This window comes from Mya arenaria, chromosome 13 (genome assembly GCF_026914265.1).
Source record: "Mya arenaria isolate MELC-2E11 chromosome 13, ASM2691426v1".
In the NCBI taxonomy this organism is placed as follows: domain Eukaryota; kingdom Metazoa; phylum Mollusca; class Bivalvia; order Myida; family Myidae; genus Mya; species Mya arenaria.
Genome location: NC_069134.1, coordinates 41,517,882 through 41,535,646, shown reverse-complemented (window position 1 = coordinate 41,535,646; position 17,765 = coordinate 41,517,882). Strand labels below are relative to the sequence as shown.

Here is a 17,765-nt window from a genome sequence, read left to right as displayed (position 1 = left end):
TAAACAGAGGAATCTATGAAAGACTGGTGGTGACATTTTAAATTCAATATTTCATGATTTCCTTTTCACAAATTCACAATGATTTCACAATTTCTACTTCTCAGTGTTACAATGTATACTCCACAATTTCATGATTTAAACTTCATGATTGAAAAACTTCATGATTTAAACTTTACAATTTAATGAAATGATGAATTCATGTTTGCAAATTCACAAAATTCAGGAATCGTGAAATCATGAACTTGTGAAAGTGAATTCATGAATTTGTAAAGTTGAAATCATGAATTTTTAAAGTTGATATTTTATCATGAAATTGTGAATTCATGAAATTAAAATTCATGAAATTAAAATTATGAATATGTGGAAGTTGAAATCACGAAGTCCTGAAGTTGAAGTCGCGAGGTCATAAAGCGTGAAGTTGAGAAGTTGAAATCGAAATGTCGTGAAGTTGTCAAACATCACAAAGATGAAATTGCGTTGTCGCGAAGATAAAATCATGAACTTGTGAAGATGAAATTGTGAAATCATGAAGTTGAAATCATGAAATATTGAATTTGAAATCTCACTACAAGTCTTTCGTACCTGTTAATATTTATTTGATAAACTAAAATCAGTGCTAACGATTTCAATGTATCTTCATGCAGTATCTTTTTTTCTCAACCCATGAGTTCGTTTAATCAAACTTAAAAATCTGTAGAAATCAATCTGAGAGAGAAAAATATACATCAAACCAAAGGAATTTGAGGCTTGACAAACTTTAAAATGTAGTGCCCAATTATTAGAACATTGTGGACAATTTGATATAAAATTAACCAGACACGGCTAAAACGTGGACAAAAATGACCAGCATGGTCTCCGAAAGATGAACTGTAATTTACAGTTTGCATTTAAACAACATTTACAATGAAATATATTGTTTGTCCACAAATATCTCTTTAAATCGGTAGGAGACCAACACACCGTTTAACAACAAAGGAACCAAACATTAACCCACTGCCAGATAAAGGACACTTGAAATAAATCAACATTGATTTTCTTATTTTGATTTTATTTATAATTTGTTTATTTGAAATAAAAAGACTTTTGATAGTTCAATTCAATACAAACTTGTCTCATCATCTTCTTCAATGCCACTGCTGCAGCTGTTACCGCCACTGTCATTGCCGCTGTTACTGCCACTGTTGTCGCTGCCTCTACCACCACCACCATCATCATCCCATTCACCATAATCAACAACAGCATTACTATATTCAGCAGCAGCAATAGTAGCATTAGCAGCAACACCACTACCAGCAACAACCATGTTCATCAATATAATTTCTATGTCAATATTTTTTGGCCTTCAACATTTTCATCAGAATATAATTATCAGAGTGTCATTTTAAATTGACAAAATCTTATCAAAAACATTATCAGTAAACCAAATTATTAGCCACTTACGACTATCATCAATCGAAGCTTTATTTTTATGCCGATGACTTTCACAGAAACAAACAGGAACAAGATGTTCTGAGGACGAGAAACCTTAAACACAGAGAGAATAAAAATACATTTCCTTGGCCTTAAAATCTAACTGAACAAGAAAGGAAACTCAGGTGCAGCTCTCCATCAAAAAACAAACTGTCAGGATGCTATATGATCAATACTCCAGCATGAGACACCCTTTTAATGAGGGAAAATCGGTCTTTTCCTCACCTTTTATGGCGGCAGGTTGCTGTAAGTCTTAAGATGGGAAGGACGCTGCAGAATCAATTACTGACGCACACCTTCATTGTCTATGTTTATTTCATCACTTTAGTGCAATAACTCAATATCTGGTTCTATTTCTATATGCAGTTATTGAGTTATTGCACTAAGGTGATGAATTATTATCTTGTTTATTTGAGTTTTCATCAATGCCTGCCCACGTTTATTTGCTGCAGTATGGTTTGACCATGCCATGATGCCATCAAGACTTAAATTGTGTTTAAATGCCATAGGTGACATAAGATAGAGTTGACTGCAATTCCCAGTCCAAATCCCAGTCGAATCCTGAGATGTCAGAGGACTTCAAGAAACAGAGATGGATACAATGACCACTTCAAGATACAACAGACTTTTACTGATCCAGGAGCAATACCCTAGCTCTTTGCTGAAGAGACCTCTTGGTTTTTTAACCAGGTCACTAGGTGTAAAGCACTGATAACAGGAAACAACTTTCCTCAGTTTAACCAGTACTGAGAACACCTTTTTCCCATAGCCAAGCACTTAAGGCAAGGGAGCTACTAATACCATTTTCCAATTAATGTCTTTTAGTTTGACGCAGCCAGATTTTGAACCCTCCACCTTTTGCACCCCAAGCGAACGCTCTACCAATGAACAATCAGGCAGACTATCATTATTGTCTAACAATTATTTTATCTACTAAGGTGCACTTAAAATGATTCCATATTACTTGAAATCCTTGAACTCTTGTGCAGACAGATATATTAAATTACCACTGTTTAATTTTCAAAAAAAAGAAGACTGTTTATGAAACAAATTCCACACACAAAATCATCGCACAGACTGACCTTTATAAATTATTTCAAGCAAAACAAAGTTAATTTCTAACACTTTTTCCAAATGTATTCAAAGTCAGCAATAATCCTGATCAAATTTTAATGAATAAATTTAAAACCACCAAAATGTGAATCAGGTCACCAGTTTTTCCCATGTCTTTTCTTTCACTGTTTTTAAGTGTTGAAATTACTCATTTGACCGCATTTAAAAGTATACCAAATTAGGAGGGGGCGTAGTTGTGTAATTTGAATCTAATTAATCACTAGAAAACCAATCACTTATGTTTTCTAATCAAGTAGTTCGATATAACTTCCACAACATCATTTTTCTTACTTTCCCCATTCAATTTTAACTGCTTTTGGTTATGATATAATTTTGAAATGTAATTTATTTACACTTAAATTTAAAATTTAACTTCTAATTACGTTTTCTTTGTAAATGATTTAAATGTTTGTTCCATTTTTTTAATGTCACAAGATTTTTTTAAATCAAAAATTGTTTCTTTTGAACATTTCCTTTAACTTAGTTTTTTAAAGATGCATATGCACTCTCACAGATAGTCAGTTTTGGTATTTTTTAGTTTTTGCCATTTAGAATCAGCTTATTTTGGTATCATACTGCCTTCAATTCAGTCATATAAGATAATTCACTAAAGGACAGATCTCAATTGTTTGGAACACTGCAGAACATTTCATTTTTCTCAAAGCGTTAGTAACGCTTTTAGCCATAAAACATTAATTTTTTAATGTAAATATGAAAAACTGAGAAACTGATTTTATGTGAGCATTCATGTATCACTAATTTCCAGAGATTTACGCTGAAATTTGGCCAATTCAAAAAGACAAAAATAAAAGAAGTTATCAAAACGATCAATCTCTGAGAGTGCAACTTTAACTATTACTATAATCAACCTTTGTTGTTTAATCAACCTTTGTTGTTTTTTCTTTTTCTTACAAGCTTTAATCACAAAGATTTTTTTTCATCTACTCAATCAGAATATCAAACGAAAAATAATGAAAAGTCTTTCATTTATTTTTCATTTTTCTTTGAAATGTTTGGAAAATGCAACTTAAGCCAAAATACATATCAAATTCTAATGGAAGCCGTGGAGACGAAATGTTTTTTTTCCATTTCTTCCTCATACAAACAGAAAAATGCACATAATATAAGAAAATTCACCCAAAACATTTTCAACTTATTGAATTTGCTGCCATGAAATAAACCTTGCTGTAAATTGTTATATTTAAATTACTGTGTCATATTTATTTCATATTTATTTATTTTGTCATATTTTTCATGCATTCTCTGTATTTTTATTTTTTTATTTTTATTTTTCAAAACAATAATTTTACAAGTAAACAGGCAAAAGAAACACACTTATTTCTGGATGGGAATTTTTATCAAGAATTTTGAAAAAAATAAAATCTTTTATCATTGGGAACATATTAAGCAAGTATCAGTTGTAAAGATCACTGGAAAACAACTCTTAAGTATGATGAAACAGTAAATTATTAAAATACAGGGCAACTTTGTCAGTATCATATTTTGTGCTTCCCTAAGGATCTCTCAATTAAAAGGCATAAACCAGCACGGGGCAAGGCATGTGCATTCCAATTTTTTCTAGATGTTCAGACAAGAAAATTCTATGCATCACCCGCATATTAAATTTCGAAATTTTCAGAATAATTTACCCTCCCAGTCTGTCTTATCCAGATGCCACCATCTTACATACAAATTTCCCATGCAGCCGTCCCCACGTGTTTACAATCATTGCCATCATTTCGAACATTTGTTTTGTAACATGCCAGATGGAGTTCTTCAGATGTGCGTACACACTTCACAAATATTGCCGACTCAAAAAAGTTCTATCTGAGTCAGGATTCCATTGATGTAACGTTTTATTGCAATAAACGGCAATAAAAACGTTTTGTGTGCGTCGTTGTACAAATCGTTTCTGGTGTATTTTTTAATAGTCTCATGCATTTTTTCTTCAATAATTAGCCATTCTGAAACACAGATAACAAACAAACAGAAATATGCACCGCTTGGTTTTATTGTAATAAATCATTATGGAAAGCTCTCTACAAAAGTGCAGTCGCAAGTTAAAATAAAAGTTGCGCGCATAAATCACAAGTTGGCATCACATTTTACATCGTAGGACGGCAGAATAGGGTCTGGTTTCCAGAATTAATTGCCAATTCCCTGCAATACCTCCAAAGTGGACATAATACAGACAGCATCAATACTTTTATGCGCAGAATTTCCACAAAATACAATAATTTCTGTATTATTTTTCCAGTATTATTGAACAAACGAGACATCTTTGATCGGCATGTTTTTTATACGGAAAATTTCTATTTTTCCAGAACAATATAGAGAATGCCCTTAAATGTTCCATTCTGATTTTCTTTCAAATTAATGTGAAACAGAAGCAAGACAAATTCATCATCATTCATTTGTTACAAATATTTATTTCATGGCTCCAACAACAATTATCCAACATTAGCACTGAAGAACTCTGGGTATTAGACCAACAATTGATTTTATGCTTGGAAACATCACAAATTATGCTCTTGAAAATGTCAACATCGTAAAACATATAAACATGGAAAATGTGGATAATTCAGAGATAATACCACTGGGAGACTCCAGGGGGCCCACTTTAGGCAGTTACTTGAATGGGATCACAGACAAAATGTCCGGGACCTGAAGCATTTAATCAGCCTAAAATTGCATTTAAACATATCTAGTTGTTAAGAGTTAAAAAAAGGGGGAAAAAAGGAAGGAGACCATATTCTCAGAAATCTTGGATAGAATCTCACCCCTGAGAAAAGAGTGTACATGCCTGCAACATTCATCCGTACATACTGTTTGCTAACAAATTCATATTACTTCCCTTGAATTCGTTTAAACTAACTATTACTTCCCTTTGTGAAATTACACTTCATTTTTTTTAAAAAGAAACACTGGCTCAAGTATATATGAATGTTTTCTGTTTTAGGGTAAATGCATGCAGCCTCAGCTCTAACATGACAGGAGCAGCCCAATTAACACTCATCTAAATAATAGTTATTGTTTTTTTTTTTTCAAAGGGGCATAACTCAACAACTCAACTCGATAACTCTACAATAAGTCAGAACAGCCATACTTATATCCCTTGCTTTATGTGTGTCTATTCTCTTTAAGTGGCAACATGTATACTTAAATTACTAATAAGCTTGTCTGCACTGTATCTGGAAATATCTTTTGAGTGATGGCCAAGGTTCAAGCCTTGGCCTAAAAAAAAAATACATTTGGTTCGGGTTACCCGACCCTACCTACAGAATAGGCGCCGACCCTACCATTTTTGTAGTCAGTTTGAATTTTTTTATTTTTTTTTGGTTTTTAAACATGGAGTTCAAAACCTTAAAAGCTTATACAGGAGATAACTTTAACACCATTCTCCAATGATGAAAATGACATTCTTAAATAAAGCCTAATCAAAAAAATAAAAATAAAAAAAGCCTTATATATCTACCCTACCTATTTTTGAAAAGGATGTAACCCTAACCAAACAATGTTTTTTTTAAGCCCCTTGCATAAAAAAGCCTAGCTGACTAAACATCATTGAAGGCTATCACAATACATGATCATTTATTTCCTTGAAAAGCAGACGAGCTAAAAGGGTGATTAATTACCACTGAGAGAAAACCAAGGAATTCTTCAATAAGGGCCACAGATGCAAACTGAACCATATTAAGATGACAAAAGCACATGAGAAAAATTCCTAATCAAAGGTGATTGGTCTTGCCAAACATTGGGCCCCTGCGTGTGTGAGGTTTGAGTGAAATAACTGGTACCAAATTAATCACATCACCATTCAGTGAAACAAACATCTGCATTCACTGAAATGGCATAAACTGAATAAGATAGAGTGGTAAATTGTCAAAGAAAATAAAAGACCAGAATTCTACAATCTGTGCTCTTTCTAAGATGTTATTACTGCTGTTAAACAAGTCGTTTAGACCTATTTGAAAATGAAATAAGTTATAAAAACAAGAACAAAACCTGCCCATGCCGCTGTTCACCCATTTTTCTACTGGATCACAGGGCATATTAATCCCTTATTATAATCAGAGCCACAGTTATTGGTCTTGCTTTTCATTTGCGCATTTTCTGTTACTGGCAACATGTGTGCCAAATTTCATGTGAATGTCTTAAATGATGTTTTATTTTTAAACAGCTAATGTTAATTTATTTACAGCATACCGGTAACATTAAAACTGAACAGCCATAAGACCATGCAATACTATGAAAACAGTTCAATATTTTTTTATTAGATACTACACAATGTCATGCTAATGAAACGAATTATTTGATTTCATAAGGGAATTACAAGCCCTAATACGTTATGTGACGAAGATCCATTTTCAGGACACAGACACCTTGGTGACCAGGGTACACCCATATCTGGACGAACACAGACCCTCAGGGGCATAAATTTCTCGCATTGAATGAATAATAATTTCCAAAATTGGGCACATCTAAATACTATAGGGAATTCTGAGAACAGAGATGGACAAAGCATTAATCATTTCCTCCTGTTTACAATATTAACACTGGGCCTGTAGCCCGTGCCAATGGTAAACTGTCTCGGGCTATAGAAAAATATCATCACAGTAGCCCAATAGGCTAGGGAAATATTTCAGATGGACATTGACTTTTCTTTTGTGTTTAAATGTACAAAAAAATTATCAACCAACAGAAGGGTTTTAACTAATGAGTTATGGAAGGGTGCAGCACCCTGTCCCTTTATTTTGATAGCACTCTTCCACCCTCATGGAGACCAACACGTGCACCACCCCCACCCCCCAACCCCTGGTTCCACTAGTGGTATTTATATGAGTGTTCCTTAAAACTAGTTGGAAGAACGTTCCATACGAGAGGCCTCAAATAAAATGCTTCATCATCAAAAAATGAGACCAATTTTGTTTATTGATTGCGTGTAGAAGCTGCAGCAAAATTTTATGGCTAAAAGACACGAACAATCTGCTCAGTAATAATTTACGACAGAAGCAACGTCATGCTTCCTGACTGAAATGAGATACAAAAGCCAGCTTATTACTGCACAAATATTATTTCCTAGAATCCAGCATCAAAATCCATTTGCCATATTTCATTATTCAAATGAGCAATGCTTCTGAAATCCCCCAAGACAAAAATATGGCCACCTCTGGAATTTGTCAACATTAAGATGCCATAGTGGATAAAACAGAAGAATGGAAATATCAAGACAGTGAAATATCATCCAAGACCCAGTGTCAAGACCCTGTCACAGACAAATGTCTTCTGTTATGGCCATTTGTCAGAAATTCCAACAAAGCTGATGTCCTTTGTTTTAAAACCGGTTTAGCAATGAGAGCAGAAATTGCGACAATCAATACTATCTCTATAACAAGGACATGCCAAGCAGATTTTACTGAATTGTTTTTAGAATTGTGGATTACAAGTTTGCATGTCTGAGTATGAAACTAATGGGTTGACAACAGTTTCCCCGCATTTGCGGCATTTGCATGTAGACACAGCTTAATGCATTAACAGGCAAAATCTTTCTTATCACAATTCCATGGAGTGGCCTTTAATAACAGTATACACAAGTGTCACAAGAGCCATCACAGTGATAAGGGCCGTTAAAATGATGACTGATATTTGCAGATAAACAGTCTCTTAATGCCATTCCATCATGGTAGGAATGAAGAGGGCGAGGCATTCTCTATTTACCAATGAGACAAAGTTTTCGCATTCAATGTCACTGTGACCTTGACCTAATTACCTCAAAATCAATAGGGGTCATTTACTGGTCGCTCCCAACCTTCCTGTCATGTTTGAGGACTTGGTACAAGCGTTGTACAGATATCACTCAGACAAGCTTTTTGCATTCAGTCATTGTGACCTTGACCACTGGACCTAACGACCCAAAAACGGTAGGGGTCATCAACTAGTCATGCAAAACCTCCATGTCAAGTTTGAGGACCATTGGGCTAGTTAATACTCTGACAAGTTGTTTTTGCATTCATATTCAGTGACCTTAATTGACCTTTGGACATGATGACTCAGAAATCAATAGGGGTCATCTACTAGTCACGTCCAATCATGAAGTCAAGTTTGAGGACCATAGGTCCAGGCATTGTCACTTGGACAAGATTTTCGCATTCAAGGTCACTGCAACCTTTGACCCGATACTTAAAATCAAAAGGGGTCATCTTCTGGTCTTGCTCAACCTCCAAGTCAAGTTTGAGGACAAAATGTCCAGACATTTTCATGCTATAACTAGGACAATCTTTGGTATATCACCAGACTGACTGAAAGCAATATACCCTCCTTTCAGGACATATAATTACTAAATTTGATCAAATAAAAAGAAATGCTGACTTAAAATCTGTGAACTAGTCCCTTTATATCATTAAATCAATATTTAGAAATGCTGAAAAAATCATACATCAATCAAAGATTACCTTTACATAATTATGATGGCCTTTCAATTTCTTAAAGGGCAGGTTGGGGGTAAAAACTTTCATTTCATATCTTAATGTTTCCATTATAATGAAACCTGACACAACAATAGATAATTGATGTATTTTGCACCCGTAAATATCTCTTTCTTGTATCACATAATTATATTAGCGATGGAGTCCAAACAAACGACAATGCCTTAAAATGTCAGCATTTTCTGATATTCAATATCCTGACAGTTGCAAAGAACAGTATTAAATAACAGTATCTCGGTTTTGCAGGAATAATTTGCATAATAAAAGATATGGCATCAAAGCATTTAAATTTATTATCGGAAACAGTTATCAAGTATTTAAGTGCATATTTTGGGCACAAAGGACAGAAGGTCTTAGATCTCTCCCGTGACACAATGACATACTTTATGATGTTATGGAAAGCAGCAAAATGGCAATATTAGTTTAAACATTATTTATTTTTACAACGATCACAAAGAAAATTACATAAACTTAAAAAAAGTCACTCTATTTGGCACAATGTTGCGCAAGAGGGTGGTCTTGTGTTGTGGGCGAATCTAGAGAACCTGGAGGAAACCCATTGGTCTCGGGCTTGGTGACCACAAACCAAACACACATGCGACCAGACCAGGAATCAAACCCAGGTCACCTTGGTGAGATGGGAGTGCGCTAACCACTGCGCTAACCGGACAACCAAATTATTTATTTTTACAGCGATTATGAAGAAAATTACATGAACTTATAAAAAAGTCACTCTATTTGGCACGATGTTGCGCAAGAGGGTGCTCTTGTGTTGTGGGGGAATCTAGAGAACCTGGAGGAAACCCATTGGTCTCGGGCTTGGTGACCACAAACCAAACACACATGCGACCAGACCAGGAATCAAACCCCGTTGAGATGCGATCAGCTAACCATGCACTGTGCTAACTGACCAACCAATATGGCATTATTCAGGGTTAGGTTGTCATAAGAAAAAGAGATGGCTTACCTCCACTGCCCCTATTTTATACTCAGTACAAAGGGGTTTTTCACAGAGAACTCATGACTCAAGAAGGTGGAAGTCACGGTATGCATATAAAGTAAAAATTTGTCCCAATTCTTAAACACTGCCGAGGACTCAAAATATTTGTTACGCAGTATTCCAGTAGAAAATAAAGAAGTATTTGGTACGCATTCGTTTAAGTGTGATTCATATGTAAGCTTATAGTGGTGACTTTAATTGCCTTTAAAGACAATTTTGAAATCCAACATATTCTGAGAGGAGTAATATATTTTTCATCAAAATCTTGGAGCTTGAGTAAATTGAAAGCCCCCCCCACCCCACTACCACCAAAGCAGAGGGTTTTTCGGCACTATAGTAAGAGCAGCTGATGACTGTGTCATTATAAGTAGGGTTTTAGCTAGAGGGATATGGGAGGGTGCTGCACCCTTATGCCCTCATGGAGACTCGCATGTGCGCCCTTCGGCCTTTAAAAAATTAAATGCTTAAGATAATCAAATATTTTCTCTTATTTTCATAACAACTTGAAATAATTGAACATTATAAGGAGAAAGTGAAATTTCTCACTTTTCTTTCCATTGCAATATTCAAAATTAATTGAATGATATAACTCGAACAACAGCCAAAGGCCATTTCAGAATATCAAAAGGCAATCAGTGCAAAACTGCTGAAAAATCGTTGTAACAATTATCGGTCAACTGAAATAATTAAAACTTTCAATGATTACCAACGATTAATAAAAACAGCATTAGGAATTGAATTATGATTTTGATTTTCAAATAAAGTCTGCTAAGCTTACTATAATGGATTAAGTATAAATCTAAAACATTTTACTACAGTGCATCAATAAAATTACACATACAAAGAAGGCAAAGTGACCTGATTTAGCTAATTGCTTTTTGCAAAGTCACACACATATATATATGTAGTTGTACTTAATAATACAATTACTTCATGCACTTCAACCAAATAAATTCGCTGTTGAAAATAGTACTTCTCTCTGTGTAAAGAATTTAATTAGAAACAAAAAACATAATTGGGATTACGAGGTTCAAATGAAATATTAACGGCAAAATATTAACTATATTTTTACATGCAGCATTTTAAAACACACATATAATCACCTACCCCTGAGATCTTCTTGTGACTATTTTTCTCCCTTGCGAGGCCCATGTTTGACCAGTTGGAAAAACAACAACAACAACACCAGGACCAGAATCCCCGTGGTCGATCCGAGTCGGAATCGGACGCTCCGGCAAGGACTGAGGGGAAAATTCCCTCGTCGGTCAAATAAACAAGGTGTGGAAGACCAATCGATGGTTGGGATTTCAACGACATCTACACAGAACTCATCAGTACTAGAATTTATCAGAACTTTCTATTCACACATTCCTGAAATGCGATGAGCTTTGACTTCGGAGACCGAAGATCAAATGTCTGTGCCAACTTCCAACAGAGCCATGCAACCTAGCTTTTATATAACAAAGTCCACTTTTGCAGTTTTCATATTTCAACATCTATCCTTAACTGACGTTGCATGTCCATGGCAAGAACAATCAAACAATCTCTCTTTTTCATAATGTTTCAAAGTATGAAATCCAGGTCAGTCTTCAAAAGTTTAAATCTGAACCACTTAAATCAAGAACTATAAAAGTTGACACATGTAAAACTTTTATGGCCATACCATTCAATACATTTTATACATTGCATAACAAATAAACAATATTGTCATCAACCTATATTCAAATGTTCTCTTTATCTTCCCGAACATAGTTTCACTACTGTTTAAAATGCATATGCTTTCCGCTCCAAAGCGGATTTTTTTATACTCCTAATTAGTTGCAGAACAATTCTTTGAAGCATCACTGAATCACACTTTTCCTGAATTTAAAATACTTTATATCCTTCATATATGGCGAATATAAAATACATCACACTTTTCTCAACAAACAAAGCAAATTATCACACTTTTCCTAAGCTAGCAAAACAAAACACACTTTTCCTCAACATGCAAAAAAATAAGACTTTTCCTCAGCAAGCAAATCAATTTACACTTTTCCTCAGCAGCAAAAAAAAATCACACTTTTCCTCAGCAAGCAAAAAAAACATCACACTTTTTCTCAGCAAGCAAAAAACATCACACTTTTCCTAAGCAGCAAAAAATCACACTTTCCTCAGCAAGCAAAACAAAACACTCTTTTCCTCAGCAAGCAGGAAAATATATAACACTTTTCCTCAGCAAGCAGAAAAAAATTACACTTGTCCTAAGCAAGCAAAACAAATCACACTTTTCAACTGCATGCAGAACGTACATGGTTCATTTACTTTGTAGTTCATATCCCGTATTAGGATTTCCCGACCGTATACAATATTCATTGTTTGGAATCAATAAGTGCATGCTATACAGTACACATGTACAGCCAATAAAACAGACGTCAATTCAGTTTAATTCCCTCCTGGCAGTAATGATAATACCAATCAAATGACTATTCAACTCACTGTCAAATTTTACGCGTGTTTTAAATTTTACAAGCATTTAACAAATACGCTTAAACTGCAGTAATGAATGAGCGTTTAAACGCTGATAATAAACACTACTATTTTGTCACAATACACTATCCATAGTAGAAATATCTATTTCGTTTGCAAACAATTCAGCTATTTGTCATTACTTGACCCATGACCTACAGTGTCAATTATCTGAAATTAATCACATAAAACGGCGAGCAATTTATTCCCTTGTATATTTAACCACATAAATACGGCCATCCATATGTCAAACGCAGCAGTCAAAATAGCGAAATACAAAATTAAGTTTTCTTAAGTAAAAGTCCAATGGATAATGAGAGACAATTATCGAGCATCGGGCCCTGTTACGATGTCCCATACAATAACGGCTCAATTGCCCACACTGGCAGTGAACAACACGACATCTCTGACGATGTAACATGATCGCATCGACTTCAAAACCAAATAATTCACACTAAACTTGTTAGATGATTTTTGTACTTCTTGCTGCATCCAGTCATTTATTTTTATACATTAATACTACCAAGGAGGCAGTCTTATTCACTTTCACCACAAATTCTATGAGCGATTTTTGGTTTTTGTACCAAGGAGAGACTTTTAACAGCGCTGTACTACGAAATCATATCGCTTGATATGATTCATGATAAAATGGCACCCAGGGCCCTCAATTTACTCATTTGGGCCTAATTTGGGCTGCAGTCCCATATCGAAAAAGTATTCCTCTGATGAGAGTCAAAATTTTCCCTATAGAATAACATCTATCAAAAAGTCCTCAGATGGATATCTGAAAATATTTTCCACCTTTAAATTTATACAATGTTGTATGGAAAGATACAATTAAGAATGTATATTAATTATATATGGAACTTGCAGCAATATGGAATTATGTTTTCCCCATGAGATGTGCTACCCATTTCAGGCTGTCCCTATACTTTCCCTAGAAATTGGGATTATTTTGCCATGCAAAACTTTAAGAAGACTGTTTTCCATATACAGACACAATAAAAATGCTCACTTTGTGACAGCTTAATTGGTTAATTATTGTAATATTATCCAGACTTTGAGTTGTATAAAAAATATATCGTCTACTGGTATTCATTAAAATTATTGGGTAAAAAATACTTTGAGACTATCTTTTATTAAGCATGATCTAATATTGTCCAAATTTAGGACTTATTTTTTTTTTTAAATAGCACAGGCAGAAAAAAATGCAAGAAAAACCACTGACCTAACCAATGCCAGTATTCATAAAATATCAGGAGTCATTTCTTAACCAGTGTTTTTTTCCACATTAAAGGGAATGGTGGCAGGGCCCTGTGAAAGGGGAAAAATAGTGTCATTTTGGCAAAAAGGGGAAAAATACTTACATGGTTCAAATAATGTTCAACTTGTTTCCAAACCTTTTATCCAACAAACTTATTGACATACTGGAACTATATTGCTACATTTGCTAAATGTTAAGAGGCAAATGCTCCCCTGAAAAAGGGGATTTTTTTTACCTTGGTAGGGGTTTACCTTGGTAGGGGGTAAATATTTACTTTATCAGGAGGGGAATGGGGCAGAATTTCGTCCCCTAAAATGGACCAAAAAACAACAACAACAGTTAATGTAAAAAAAACCCCAAAAAAACAAGTGTTTTAACATAAAAGTAAACTGTAATAAATAAATAAATAATGAAAATAATGTGCTTTGATTTTATTAAGTTTTTATATCATATGACCTGTGAGATACTAAACTTAGGAAAATTACTTAAATTGGGAAATGACTTAACATGTTTTATGAATAATGGCCCTAAACTCAAGCATTTACAGTGACAATTTTCTCTCAAAAGTGGACGGTTAGCACCTCTTACATTAAACCTGACAAAAAATTTCAATCTACCGGGTATTTTTACCAGCTTATTGATCTATTACAGGTTTTCTATCATTATTTCGTATTTGCTTTTCATACCATAAATAAGTGAAATTACAGAGTAACAGCAATTTTAACAGGGGATTTTTCGTAAAAATCTTCTTATTATCTATGCATACGGAAAGATTGTGTGACAAGAGGTATATTTTTCTTGTATACATTCTGTATTTCAAAAATAATGAGTCTAAGAACTGACAAAAAAAAATCATTCAAGGGAAGTAACCACATATTATCATTATGTGATTACATGGAGTTAACTCCCATACTACTTCCAGACAACCTATTACATTATATTTTGTAGGAATATGCGATCCATCAATACAAAGTTTTGTTATCCATCTTTTTTAATAAAAAAAAAGAATAATAAGAGAATAATAACCTAATATGGGGATTTTTATTTATACATGTTCACATGAACATTGGGAATGGGGCCTAATTTCCGTCCAAAACTGTTAATAAAACCACACAGATTTTATTACCAAAATAATGACATCGGTCTCAAAAATGCGCAATAAAAAAACAACATTTTTCAAACTTTTAAAGGACAACTAAAATATAGATTCCATCAATCAGGTTGCCCTGTTAGTGCAGTGGTTAATGCACTTGCTTCTTACCAAGGTGTCACAGGTTTTGTTCCAAACCCAGGCGTGAGTGAGTTTGGTTTGTGGTCACCATGCCAAACAAAAGGCTTTTCTCCGGTTTCCCCCCACAGAATTAAGACCTCACTCTGGCGTATCATCTCGTAAATAAAGTGACTTTGCATAGAGTTTATAAAAATTTCTTCACAATTGTTGTAAAATAAATATTGTTTAAACAAACAGTATCAAAATAAAATGAAATTTATAGGTTGTGTGTGACTTTGAGTAAACATAATTTGTAGTAAACATATCATCTAAAACACTATTTGTTCAATACAGCGGTTGAATTAGCATTAGCCTGTTACTTGCTGTAAGCAATGCACTTGTCAAATATCTGAAGGGTATGATGGAATTGGAACAAATTATATTATTGATAATCGGGGATCCAAACCAATCAATGATCAACTAATAATTGATTTCATTTCATATGTTTAAACACCTCAACTCTATGGTATAACATAGTCATTAAATAAAGATTTAATATGCATTAAATATTAAATAATGTGAAACCAAATTTTATGGGAAATGTGTGATTAATAAAAAGAAGATAATGAGATGGTGTAAAATCTTTGCATAACAGCCTTGGGAGGATTTTTTTCTCAATAATTGATTAGGACCAAATCACCTCTAGTGGCGGATTACAACCTATTTGGTTTATTTTGTATTATATTTGATTACTAGAACCCACTCGCATACACGCAAAATGTGAGTGAACTTAAAATATTGCAAAGTGACTTTTTGCCTGCAAAATTCTGTGAGTTATTATTTATCTTCTCAGATTGCAGTAGAGCATTAGACTGTTAAAACTATTAGATTACCAGATACATTGTATTATTTGGGTGTGCACTGGTAACCATTGCAAGTGCACTTGAAGTAAACATGACATAATAGTTCTACGTTGTAATTGGCTGATTCTAATGCTTCTTCCTCAAGATCAGGTGTGTATTGAGTTTCCCCACAAATACTTAAATTTAGGACTGATACTCACACATGTTCAGCCATCGATATGTGATTTATTAAATGACAAGACCATTGATGCAAAGCATCAAAGGGCGCCATGAATTAATTTGTAAAGTTAACAAATTAGTTGGAAATGAATGACAACTGAATTATAAATACAGTGGTGTTATTTTTTTAATATTCTTTTATCAGTTTCAATTAAACACCACGTGACGGCTCCCGTCCAGTCAATTTGTACAATTAGGGTTGTAATGATATGCCAAAAAAAACAAATTGTGATGTATATTGTGATACACTAGATCCATATCAGGATATAATTTGGTATATTATTTATCAGTTTCAATAAAAAAAACAACATGTGTTTGTCCAGTCAATGTCTATAATGTGATACATAGATATTATTTTATGCAATGTTCAGGTAATTGCATATTTGCAGGTAATCTTGACTCATTGCTTATAAATCAATAAAGACTTCATTAACATGATATAACTGTTTACTTATTAACCTGTTATCTTATTAAAAAAACAGTTGTTGTTTATAATTTGCAGACAACAGTATTGGAGGAATAAAAATTTATGTTATCTTCTGAACTGCTTGTTAAGCTCAGGAGTATAAAAATACTGTAATGATGTCAAACTGAATGACTGTCTTTAGTATGATTATCAGAGTTAATTTGTGTTTGGGGACAGAAAAAAAACAAACTTTATAGCCCTGTATGTGGTTAATACATTTAATGTCCTCATATATATCACATAGACTTAGCCAGTGTGTTTTGTCATTTAGTGAGTAACCTAATACGCTAGTAAATATAGCTAAAATCTGACCCTGAAAACAAAGTTATGTTTTTATATAACAATTATATACAATATTATAATAATAATTTCCACCCCAAAGAGCTCAACCCAGGGACAAGATTGGGCTGCTGACAAAACTTCAGGACAAACATTTTAATTTGGCATTAGGGGGCATTTTTAACTCAATTGACATTGGGTGTCTGGATTTAGACGATCTAAGTGTAGATCAGAATGACAATGCATTAACAATAACAGAACCACTTAGTATAAGTGTATTACGGAAACAAGTGCTCATAAATACTTACTTGATAAATTTAGGTACTTCGAAAACTTTTGGACAAAAATTGTCAACTTCCTGTGTATGGCGACACTGAATTAGTCAAAAAGGCCAAATATAAAACGGCCAACGAAAAAAAACGCTTATTTATACTATTTGAAATGGACATTTGAATCAATTACTGTAAATGTCGTAATACCAAGATCTTATCAGCATAAGATATCCATTGACCTTTACCATAAAGTATAAAACCATGTAGGCAAAAATCGTTGAAAATAACTTTCATCCAGTGGACCTTAGCCTGGTACCCTCTTTCTCTTTTTTCCAGTTTTTGTAGAAAAAGTAACGTAGGTTACCAGTCTTTTCATATAGATCAGTGGTTTGAATGTGACCGTTGATAATTTCTGTGATATTCCATTAGGTGTTAAAGACCAGTGTGCACCCACAGTAAATAAGTCTATAACAAATATTACAATCTAAAGTTTATTTCAGACAGCAATCGATCACCTATAAGAATTAATATATAAATATTTATATCACAAATATGGCACATGTTAAAAGGTTAAAACAATCTGTGAGTAGAAGTATAGTTTATGGTCCGAAATATG

General features: G+C 33.8%; 1 protein-coding gene across 6 annotated transcripts in view; it reads right to left on the bottom strand.

Annotated features, from left to right (window-relative positions):
- The window catches only part of LOC128213060 (focal adhesion kinase 1-like), a 105,690-nt gene extending 88,442 nt beyond the window's left edge, over nt 1-17,248 (bottom strand). The window contains exon 1 of one of the 6 annotated variants that reach the window (XM_052918568.1): nt 17,186-17,248. Coding sequence is in view for 5 of the 6 variants with exons in the window: in XM_052918558.1 (XP_052774518.1) it covers nt 11,176-11,385 (210 nt within the window). In the remaining variant the exon portion in view is untranslated. Of the gene's footprint in view, nt 1-11,175; nt 11,436-17,185 lie in introns of those variants that run through there. The other 5 variants (XM_052918558.1, XM_052918560.1, XM_052918561.1 and 2 more) reach the window with 5 other exon arrangements.
- Nucleotides 17,249-17,765: the final 517 nt, after the last annotated feature.